This window comes from Molothrus ater, chromosome 1, assembly GCF_012460135.2.
Source record: "Molothrus ater isolate BHLD 08-10-18 breed brown headed cowbird chromosome 1, BPBGC_Mater_1.1, whole genome shotgun sequence".
NCBI classification, from domain to species: Eukaryota; Metazoa; Chordata; class Aves; order Passeriformes; family Icteridae; genus Molothrus; species Molothrus ater.
In genome coordinates this window covers 131,931,156-131,942,976 of record NC_050478.2, presented here as the reverse complement: position 1 = coordinate 131,942,976, position 11,821 = coordinate 131,931,156, and the positions used below count along the sequence as shown (strand labels likewise).

At 41.8% G+C, this 11,821-nt stretch overlaps 1 protein-coding gene across 2 annotated transcripts in view; it reads left to right on the top strand.

Moving 5' to 3' along the window:
- The first annotated feature begins 1,058 nt into the window (after positions 1–1,058).
- DPY19L4 (dpy-19 like 4) overlaps positions 1,059–11,821 on the top strand; it is a 33,655-nt gene continuing 22,892 nt past the window's right edge. For both annotated transcript variants that reach the window (XR_004981729.2, XM_036399690.2), the window contains exons 1-7: positions 1,059–1,202; positions 4,816–4,923; positions 5,877–6,001; positions 6,700–6,790; positions 8,524–8,645; positions 9,505–9,650; positions 11,319–11,442. Coding sequence is in view for 1 of the 2 variants with exons in the window: in XM_036399690.2 (XP_036255583.1) it covers positions 1,070–1,202; positions 4,816–4,923; positions 5,877–6,001; positions 6,700–6,790; positions 8,524–8,645; positions 9,505–9,650; positions 11,319–11,442 (849 nt within the window). In the remaining variant the exon portion in view is untranslated. The remainder of the gene's footprint in view (positions 1,203–4,815; positions 4,924–5,876; positions 6,002–6,699; positions 6,791–8,523; positions 8,646–9,504; positions 9,651–11,318; positions 11,443–11,821) is intronic.

Sequence of the window (11,821 nt, the reverse complement as noted above, 5' to 3'; positions counted from 1 at the left end):
TGGATAATTTGTGGATCATTAAAAACATAAGCAATTCCTTTCACTATTCAATAAATCAACGACTGCAGAAGTATTTTAGATTTTATTAAAAAATCCAGGAAACTTATAAATCTCATTTTACACTCCAACACGACACAGATACTGGTTTAGTTTTTCCTTGCAGCTGCCAGACAAGCAATCAGTTTTCCAGCAGCTGCTCAGCCATTGGCCTGACTGTAGGTCAGGAGACATGCAGCATCCAAGGGGCAATTCCCACAAACCTCCAAGGGACAATTCCCACAAACCTCTTCCATAGAAGAGTGACCAGTTCTTTAATCACAGAATCAATTAGTTTTGAAAAGGCCTCTGAGATCATCGAGACCAATCTCTGACCAAACACCACCATGTCAACTAGACCCTGGCACCAAGTGCCCCGTCCAGTCCTTCCTTACACACCTCCAGGGACACTGATTCCACCACGTCCTGGGCAGCCCGTTCTAATGTCTAATCAGCCTTTTTGTGAAAAATTTCCTCCAGATATCCAACCTAAACCTTCTCTGGCACAGCTTGAGGCCCTGTCCTCTCCTCCTATCCCTGGCTGCCCGGGAAAAGACGCTTCCATGGCTACAACCTCCTTTCAGGCACGCGTAGAGAGCCTTAGGGTCACCCCGAGCCTCCTCTTGTCCACGCTCTCTGGAGGCCCGGTCCCTCTGGAGCGGCACCAACCGCGGCCGCGCTGCCGGGGGGTGCCGCCTTGGGGCTGCGCGGCGGGGCGGGCAGCGGTGCCGCGGAGCTCCCGCACGGGAGCCCTGAGGCCGCCCGGCAGCGCTCCGGTGCGCCCCTGCACGTCCGCTGTGCCCGCTGTGCCCCGGAACGCCCGGTGCGCCGCTGTGCCCCGTACATCGCTGTGCCCCGGAATATTCGCTGTGCCCCGGTGCAGAGGCGCCCGGCGCGCCCGCTGTGGCCCTGAACGTTCGCTGTGTCCCGGTGCGCCGCCGCTCGGCTCCGGCCGCCCGCCGCGCTCCGCAGCCGCAGTTCCGGCGGTGGGAGGAAGCGCGGGGCCGCTCCGCTCCGCTCCGCTCGCCGGGGGATGCGGGAGCGCTCCCGCCCCCGCGGCCGGCGGGAGGCGGGCGGCGGCGCGGGCGGGGCGGACGCGTCGCCCCGCAGAGAGCGGCGGGGGGAGCCAGCGGCGGGCTGCGGGCACGGGCCGGCCATGGAGGAAGGTGAGGGGCGGCTCCTCAGGCCGCGGAGCCGGAGCCGGGCGGAGGCGGTCGGGGCCAGGCCAGGCCGAGGGCTCGGGCCGGCGGTGTGGCCGCCCCTCGCGGTTTGTGCCAGGCACGGACGGAGCTGAAGCACTGGGCTGCAGGACACAGGCGGCCTCCCGGGCCCAGCCCGCCCCGGCGGCCCCTCGGGCCCCAGCCCAGCCCGAGGCAGCCCGTCCTTTGCAGCCCCAAGAGGGAGGCCGGGCCGCTCTCTGCGGGACTTGGGGTCTTTTTCTCTTCCCTCGCCTGGCATTGTCTGTGGGCAGAGCGCCCGGGGCAGCATCTGTGGGCTCCGTGGATGCTTCTGTGAGTGTGCTTTCTCTTTGGGCATCCTTCCGTATGTTTTAGTCAGTCTTCTTTCTCGTTTCGTTAAGTATTAGAGAGCATCCAAAAGAGGGCTGCGAAGGTGGTGAAGGGCCTTGAGGGGAAGCTGTATGAGGAGCAGCTGAAGTCACTTGGTTTGGTCAGACTGGAGAAGACTGACGGAGACCTCCAGCTTGCTCAGGAGGGGAAGAGGAGGGGCAGATACTGATCTCTTTTCTGTGGTGACGAGTGACAGGACCCGAGGGAATGGCCTGAAGCTGCGGATGGAGGGTTTAGGTTGGTAATTAGGAAGAGGTTCTTTACCCACGGGCGGTTGGGCGCTGGAACAGGCTCCCCAGGGAAGTGGACGCAGCACTAAGCCTGATAGAGTGCAAGAAGCGCTTTGACAGTGCTCTCAGGCACATGGTGTGATGATTGAGGTGTCCTGTGCAGGGTTAAGAAGTGGACTTGGATCATCTTCGCAGGTACCTTCCAATTCAGTGCATTCTGAGATTCTGTTTCATTTTAAGCCCCTACACAAGCATTTTTCTCCATGTCTTTTCAGTGCAAACCCCCTATTTAGGGGTTATGAGATGGCATTTAGTTTTCTTGGAGAAATCAGCAGAAACAAAACTGTTAATAGGTACCCAGAAAAATGCAGGAGCAAAACAAGCATATGCAAATCTGTCCCATGGCACATTCCAGCCTCCCAGCTGTTCTCAGCAGGGGTACTTTCTGAGTTGCACATGGTTTCTGTATGTTTAGGAGTCTCCAGCTGCTTGTCGTCCACAACTGTGTCCGTATTCTTATGAATCTGTGCAAACTCTTGGTTTACAGAACATTCTTTCAGTAGGAGTGTTCTGCGTGAAGGTGATGTGCAATGAGCTCGTTCTTTTTAGCATGACTCATTAGGTTTGTTTGAGAACTTTTTGTATTAGAAAAGGTGAATCACTGCTCTCTAGTCAGTGTGTTTGTGCACTTCACTAACTAGTAGACGTCTGGCATGTTTGTGTTGGTCATCCTCTTTTCTAGACTGAGGCATCTTCAATTTGCTTCCTTGTTCCTTGTGTGGAAGCCATTGCACAACTTAAATCACCCTCATGGCCTTTCTCTGAATGTTTCCCAGCTCTATCTTACCATTCTTTAAATGAGAAGACAAAAATTACAGACAGTGCTCAATTAGTAGGTGGAAAGTAGATAAGTATAGTGGCACAAAATAGGAATGAGTTATGTTTTTCTGCAGTAGAAACACAAAAATAAGTGGAATGCATGTTTTCTGAACAAGAACTTGTTTGAACTGGGGACTTACAGGGAACTATAAGTTCTCTGTAAGCAGATGAGAAGCAGATAAAAAATTATGTGCTGGATAGAGAGTTACTAGAGGCTGTGTCATCAGTTCAAAATTCTAGATAATTCTTAGTTGTTACCTTGTTTGACTTTCATATCACTCTGTTTGAAGGATTCGTTGAAGTGAAAACAGCATTTTTCTTGTTTGTGGCAGCAGCAAGAAACAGAAGTAACTCACATCTTTTTGTGTTATTGCTTTGAGGCAGAATATGTTGAGCAGTCTTCAAAACCGAGGTGAAGATCTTTTGCTGATTGAGATGTTGTTTCAGAAGTAGAATTTTAAACTGTTACTTCTTTGGGAGCTTTCTCTTACTACTTGAAATGCTATACTTTATAAGTTTGTTACACTTCTGCTATGGTTCACTTCTCTGCCAGAGAAGCAAAGGCCTTTTCCTCCAGCGTTCTCAGTGCTGTTGCTTTGGTCATAACTAGAATGACAGGGGCACTCACTTGTCGTTCCAAGCACATATCTGCCCACTTTTGTGATCTAGGATTTTCTTCCAGTGTGCTTTATTTTGCATGGTACAAATGATTTTTAACTGCAGTGCGCTTGGTGTTTGCATTGCTGATAAACTTCTCATATACATGTCATTAAGAGATGCTGGTGTACATTTCATTTTGGATTGGCATGAAGATAAATGTGATACTGAACACCCTAAGCCTTGTGTTGTTTAGACTCTTTCCAGTTCTTGTCTTGTTTAAGAAGGTAGACATTTTCTGTTCATTCATGAAAATGTTACCATTGAGATCTTGGTTTGCTCAGAATGATTTATAATTTGCTCTGTTAAGACACTGGTGTCCTATACAGGCAGACATCACTTTAACCATTTATATTTCTCTCTCTAGTTTCTAACTTTTAGATTTAATAGCCGGGAATGAAAAGTAGACTGAATTAGAATTGAAGTAATTAATATACAACCAGAGTACTTAAAAGCTTTGTTGTGGGGTGTGAAGGTTGACACTTCAAGTTTGAAGTTGGATGGATTTATGAAGGAGCTGTGTTAAGTCCAGAGGAAAATTGGTGGCTGCAAAATTTCAAGCAATGTTGGAGAGTAGGTCAAGCAGGAGAGCTAAAAATTCTGGAGCGTGAATTACAGTTAAATCTTTTCATTACACTTCCAGAATGATGTAAATGTTGTGGAATATCTTTAATATAGGAATTATAAAATACTTTTTGCAATGAGTCTTTTTGTATTCACAGACCTGCAGTCAGTGAATTAGCCTCATTGCCTTTCAGACTGTAAAATAAATGGACCAGGACTTCAAATTGCTGCTGCTGCTGCTCACAAAAAAGTGAACAGAAGCCCTTGGTCTTGTGATGTGATCTATGTGACTGAGCTAACTGGGCTTTTAAATTATGTGTTAGACTAAATATTCATAAATCTGCTTAGTTCCAGTAGATCCAAAGGCAGGAAAAAAGTGATATTACATTTACTTTATAAAAGCCTTTGCCATATAAATAATAGGCATCTCAATTTAAAAGTAATGGACTAGTCAGTTTTTGTATTACACTGCTACAGCTGCAGAAAAACCAGGATGAGGAATTGGCACCAGTTTCTCCCAGTGTCTGCATCAACTTATCTAAACTACTGATTTTCTTCATTTGTGTTCACCAAATGGAATAAACCAGTTAGCTTCCAGTTTGGCTTTTGGGTAATCCCAGAGTATGGCCTCAAGAGAATACTAACTGTCGTTTTTTCTAAGGAATAACATAAGAATTGATTTCTGTGGTGTTATATTATTATTTTAGTTGGGCATATGACATCCTTTAATTGAGTCTTTGTCAAATATATCATCCATGGGATTGAATCAGTAGCAGGAACTGGCTGCTACCTGCTGCTGTGTGGATTTCCCAGTGTGATTTTATGTATTGCAATATTATGTGATTTTATGTGTTGCAATAACTTAAAAAAAATGTCTTCAGGGGCAGCAGACCTGCGACAGAGAAAGAAACAAAACTGCACAGAATCTGACAAAATGGCTCCAGAGGAGAGAAACAAAGAAAATTCAAAGCTGGGAAGGTCGCCAAAATGTAAGCTACAGAATTTTTAGCTGACTTTTGATTGTTTTTTTCATTATTCTCTTACATTTTATGGGAAGATATTTGTAGCACAGTAATTTATAACACACTTACTTTGAATTAGGTTTTTGAATATTTTGAGGGAAAACAGGCATGCACATTGGAGTTCTTTAATAATGACATTTTATGCGTTGGAGCGTGAAATGGTAGTCTTGGACTGTTTCAGGCTTGAGGAGGTAGAGGCAGGGGAGTTAAGAAATTTATTATTACTATTTGCATACAAATAAATATTTTTATTGTTTCTGGAATGATCTTCTGGTTGGAAGCTGGTACCATGAAGTAATGGTACTGAAACAAGAACAGACAAAAAGTCCTTTGAGCTTTTCAAGAAACAGAACTAAAACTAGGTATAATTTTAGGCAAGTGCTCACCAAGCTACCAAAAGCTTTTATGTTAAAAGTACATACTAACTCAAAGGAGATACAGGTGTAGTAGACAGACACCCTTTGAATGAGTTTGGTAAAATTCAGATCCGTTTGTTCTTATATTCAAAAACAGAATGGAAAATAGAATGTCTCAGAAATTATGTTAGATGCAGTATACCACCTCTGTCTGTTAATGTCTTTAAGAAGTTTGTGGTGTTTTGGGTAGAATCTAGAGTTTGCTCTGTTTATCTGGAAGAGGCTTTTCCTTCTTGGAATTCATTTGACAACAAAGCTTGCTGGAGAAAATTTGCAGTGTAGTGTGTTGAATATTTTGTCTGTGAAACCATGATAACAACTGGGAAAGAAAACTACAGGACGGGAGTAACAAACCAGTTTTCAATGTATCTGTGCTGCTGATGGTATGATAATTCTCATGACAGTAAGTTCACTTGTTGTTCAGAAGTAAGAGTCGTGTTTAGGCTGTGCTGTTTGTTTCTCAGTGCTCTGGACTATTTTATCTTTCCCACTGTTCATTTTCAGATATGTTAATCCAGCGTTTTGCAAAGCTTTTCTTTGGCTGTCTCGCGGCAGTCACCAGTGGGATGATGTATGCTGTGTACCTCTCCACATATCATGAACGGAAATTCTGGTTTTCCAGCAGGCAGGTAAAGATAAACTACTGAAACAAAAGCCAAATTGTGTCCTTGAAATCAAATCTGATCCATGTCATGTTGAAACTACTTGCAGTCCTGTGTCCTTCTGCTGAGGCCTCTGTCTTTGAAACAGCTTCTATTTGTCTTCTTTATTTTCTTTTTTTTTTCCTCCTGCTAACAGTTGTCGTGGTTTGTCATGCTTTTGTATGTTTTTCCATGTCACCCTTTATCCTTAAAATACCTTTCTAAAATATAAAAAAGTAACTGAAGCATACTGGGATTGCAGAAGCTACTCAACAGGAATATGTGTTGGGCTTTTTGGAGTGTTTTTTGTTTTGTTTTGTTTTTGGGGGATTTTTTGTGTTTTATGGTTGGTTGGTTTGGTTTGGTTTGGTTTTCTTAAGAACTCCATTATTAAGTGAAGTATAGAAAGTTGAATGAAATTTGGGCTTGTGAATATGAAAAGATCCTGTGGATTTTGTGCTGACTTACAATGTGGATTTGAGTTGCTCTGATTCCAAGCATGTTTGCTAAGTTACAGAGAGTATTATGTACCTGGTAGAAATGCTGTGAAGATTAATGTTTTGTGGAATATTTTGAAGATGTACAGTGAAGTCATAACCATGTACCATGTTACAAAACTGGTCTATCTGGAAATATATTGTCTTTGGAAAGAGATTGCAGGAGATTAATTTCTTTTTTTTTTCTAGGAACTTGAACGAGAAATTACATTTCAGGGTGACAGTGCCATTTATTACTCATTCTATAAAGAACTGCTAAAGGCTCCTTCCTTTGAAAGAGGTACAAAACTCATTTGTTTTATTAGCTTTGAAAAGTCCTGTTCACTTTGAAGATAGTAAAAAACTCCTGCAGACTGGGGAGACTAATTTTATTCTCTTATGGAGGTATATTGGTCAGATAAATGAAAAACCACACACTGTCCTAACTTTTCAGTGCCTTTTCAAAAGCAGTATTTAACTATCCTGTATTCCAGCAGATTGCCTTTAATTGATACTCTAGGATAGGGTTAATAATACTCTTATTATGCCCTGTGTCAGAGTTATCATTGGGTTTGCCTGTGTCACAATAGTGGATTTTTCTGCCATGTAAATATAATTTATGTTGAATTTGGGAATGAGGGATGAAAATAACTGTTCTCCATCCTCTGTCAGAAGACAGAACAGTTTCTGTCACAAGCTGATCCGCTCCATCCTGTCCCTGCCAGAAGTTTTTAATCTTGTCAGCTGTGATGGATAGATGCTGATGAGCACTGAGTGGTGGGGACAGAAAGGAACAGCAAGGAGAACAGACTGGGTGACAATGATCTATCTCTCCTTCCTTTGTGCTCCTGCTCTTTACCCTGCACTGGGTAAAGAGCTCTGGGGCTCTCTGGCCCTGGGTCCCTATACCAAAAGGAAACTAAAGCAGTGAAAAGAAGGAGCACTTCCATGCTTGTTCAGTGAGTTCAGAATGCACTGCACTAGCGTGGGGCTGGAGCTGAGGAGAGAAGAGGATGAACTGCCCTATCTTGCAGTGGTCTGCCACTGAATTAGTTCAGTCCTTTTGTGAAACCTCACTGAAGCCAGTAAAACTAAACTTTGTGGTTAGTGTTTTATTGGTTGAACAGTTTCCCAGCTGAAATGTAGCACATCAGCAATATCTGAGGTCTTTGGTACACTCAGTGCCTCATGTCCTCTGGGGATATTGCCCATGCAGTGTGTGGGTGGACTGCAGGCCTCATTCAGGGATGCTGTCTCTGCTGAACAGGTAGACTCGTGTCTACAAGGTATTACAAGGCATCTAGTCTTCAAGAGTGTATTACAGCTGAACCCAGTTGTAAATCCTGAAAGACCTGGTTTGGCCTACAGAGAACCAGCTGCAGACCATACACCAAGATAGGCTCAGAGCTGGAAACACTTGTCTGTTTGACTATTGTATTGTTTTTGAGGCTTTTGTTCTCCTCCCCCATATCTTGATTTGGGTTGGTTTTGCTCTTCTCTCTATTGTTCTAAGTATTGACAAGTCTTTTCTTTATAGCATTTTGAAATGATCTTGGAGTGATCCTTCAAGTATGGCAGCTTCAATTCCATCTTAACCCCATAGAAAGGCACATTGTGTTTGGTGAAGGATTCTTAGAAATCTCAGAAATGCCGAGCTGAAAGGGGTGATGAGGCCATCATACCTGACATCCTTCTGGAGACAGGTTTAACACATCCTGCTCATCCCTGTTAGATCTCACTCCTTAAGGTCTTCCTGTGAAGGTGATCTCTAGGAATGTAGTTCCAGGACTGCATCAATGTGTTACTGAAAAGGCTGTGCTTCAGATAATAAGTTTTGGGCCTTCTATTTAAAGACTAGATGAAAAAAGGGTAATGACTTTCTAGCTAGATCAGTAGGTGGAATGACATCTAACACAGAAGTTTCTCCTTCCTTTTAAACTAGGTGTGGCGAATCAGTCCCTGCCTTTGAATACACTTTAGCCTCTTTTAGGAACAGCAGTAGTGATTCCAGGAATAATTTTTTTTTGTCTGTAGGTGTTTATGAATTGACGCACAACAATAAGACAATATCACTGAAGACCATAAATGCTGTCCAGCAAATGACTTTGTACCCAGAGTTGATTGCCAGTGTTTTATATCAAGCATCTGGTAGCGAAGTATGTGCATTTTTCCTACTTTCTGTACTTGCATTATGATTGTGTCTCTGTGTGTGTGTATGAGACTTTCTGTGCTGTATCCAACTAATACATACATTTTTTGTTGAATGAGTTGAGCTAAGGCTCTCACCAGGTCCAGATTCTCCTCAGTCTCAATTCTGATCAGTCTCTGGCATAGGATTTTGGGGGTTTAACACTAAGCAGTAACTTTTTCTCCTATTCTTTACTTCTACAGACTGCTTAGAAATGTCAGGAGTATTTGTGCTATCCATTAAAAACAGGAAAGTTAGTTAACTCCTTTGGAGTACAGAAGTCTGTTAATAGTGGTACCTGTCTGCCCATTCTCATAGGGAAAAACACTTCTGTAGATGAACCTTTTGTCAGTTTCTACTCTACTCAGGCTTTGTTCTGCTTATGCTGTGTACTTGTGTCCACTCTCATTATCTTTCCTTTTTTATTATTTACTTTTTTTGGAATCATTTTTACCACATCTTTACTTCTTCAAGTTCTTCCCTTTTATAACTTCTTCTAGTAGTCCTCTGAACTTCATATCCCACTGTAGGCATAGATTTATTAAATCTGACACATAGAGTGTTCAAGCTAAAGCAAATTCAAAAATCATGGCACTGGCAAGCTGAGTCCTGAAGTGTGCACTTAATTCACACTGCTTTGTTCTTCCCCATGTTTTATTTGAACCCCAAATAAAGGCATGCCCAGTACTTTTCTAAAATAGGAGGCGTCTCTTACCTGTTTGTAAAGCACCTAGCACATTGTTAGCAGTAACAAATTGTAAATAGTAATAATTTCCAGCTTCAGCTCAGTTGCCACTATGTCTCTTCGTTTTTATTTGTAATTTCAGGAAGTTATTGAACCAGTGTATTTCTACATTGGTATAGTTTTTGGACTGCAGGGAATTTATGTGACTGCATTGTTTGTAACCAGTTGGGTTATGAGTGGGACTTGGCTGGCAGGAATGCTGACTGTAGCATGGTTCATTATTAACAGGTAAGAAAAACATCTTTATACAATCTAGTTTGTCAATAAGGAATTTTAAAATATTAGTGGATTGAAGTCATTTTAATTAGTGGATTGAATTGCTTTTATTAAGCTTTGTGTTCTCACTGTGAGAGCAAAATCTTATGGTGAATAGAAAGCATTTCTAAGAGATTAATTGATTCTCATGATGGTTTTTTAATGGAAAGGCCTCCTGTTGTCCAAACCATCCACATTACCAGTTGAACTGACTTTATGTATGTGTGTGAATACAGGAGTATTCACGTACAATTTCATTTTTCAAAAATATTCCTCAGAAGGTTTAGTTTTGTGCTGATGAAGAATGAAGACAAATACCCAAAACAGCTGTAAAACAGAGCTGCACTCTCTGGCCAGCTCTAAATGTTGTGGCAGTTTTCTGGTAGCATAGAAAGAAATGATCAAGTTGCATTTTTTTGGTAAAGAATATTTGATTTTTTCAAAATCTTCTTTTTGTAGTGGGTTTTTCCTGCAAAATGATATTTTCTTAGATAATCTTAATATCAAGACTTTTTTATTTTAAAACAACTCACTTGGAATTCCCCTTATGAAGCCCCACAATAATAAGGAGCCTCATTTGAGCAATGAAAACCTATGTTCATGCTCTTGATTTGTCACCATGGAGCTCTGGGGCTTTCTGTGAACTTGAGAGCACTTGAAATAAAAGAACTATGGAGCAAAATGTTAAAGCTATACCTTTAAAGTTGAACTGTTGGGAAGCATCTTCTAGGAGTATGAAGTCATCATGACAGAATCTGTGATTAGTAGCTGAAAATACTGTTCATCAAGCTGGTGTGAAGAGTGGAAAGTAGGAAAAATGGTGAATAAATCTGTAATTTTTTTCAGCAGTGAATAAGATTAAACACTGTCAACAAAATGAAAGGTTTAGTAGTTAAAAAAGCTTCGAATATGCCTCTGTAAGAGGCTTCAGAGGAAAAAATGAAAGGTAATGCTTTTAAATACCTAAATGATAAAGGAGCTTGAGGCTCCTTTTTAAAGGCATAGTAGACACAAAGCAGACTATGTACCTCTGAGACTGATACCTTTGAGTACATTTGAAGCGTGGCTTGTGCTTCTGAGTCACTTTAGCACTTTTAAAAACTTTCATCTACACCTCTAATTGTGTGAATACTGTCAAGTCATTCCATGAGAAAACCCTGCATGCTCCCCATCCGTCTATCTCTTGTTTTGCTGGGCAGAATTTTTCCCTTTAGACAAAATATTTGCTGCTGCTGCTGTGAGGGAGCACCAGTTTGTATCTTATGTTGTGCTCAACTACCTAAATCACTTGTTTAAAAGATATTGTATGAGAAATTAAAGGAATCTATTCTCTCAGCTATGAGCTGATTTTCATTGCAGGTCAGAAAAGGCTTGAGGCAGATTCTTTTTGCCTTCAGTCCTAAAAATGCCAGCTAACATGGAAACCTGCTAAATGGATGAGTAAAGATTGGGCCTTTCATGCTGTTAATAAATTGGTGAACTGTATCAGCAGCAAAATTGTGTCAGTGTTACTTTGCACCAAAATCAGGAAAAGTTTGCTTGCAAGGCCACATTTACAACTAGAAGTGGCATTTAGGCTTTCCTTGATATTCTTGTACAACAAATATTTTAATATTTTTGTTTCTTTGTACTTTATTCTAGAACAGACACAACAAGAATTGATTATTCCATACCATCAAGAGAAAATTGGGCTTTGCCATATTTTGCATGTCAAGTAGCAGCTCTCACAGGCTATTTAAAAAAGAACCTAAACTGTTCTGCTGAGGTAAAGCAAAATTAGTTTTTTAATAAAGAGCTGTGGGTAAAACTGTACTCTAGGTTAGTTACTTCTGCTATTGTTGCCCTTCTGGGCAGGAAACAGTAGAAGTTTTGTTTCTTCTTTTCAAAAAAGCCAGTTGGATTTCACCTAGGCATGTGCAGTTTTTGCTAAACAACTTGTGCCCTACCTTATTATGTCCCCAGGAGGGTTCAGAGAGAACAGTGTGGTAATGGGCCATGTGCTGCTTGTTTTTGAATAAACAGAGGCAGAATTTTTCTCATGTAAACTGTTTTTCTTGAAGAAGATCGTTCTTACTTTCTTACCCCGACTCTGTCTTTAAAATATTTCTTCTGATTGGCTTGAAATGTTTTTGAATATTTCAGTA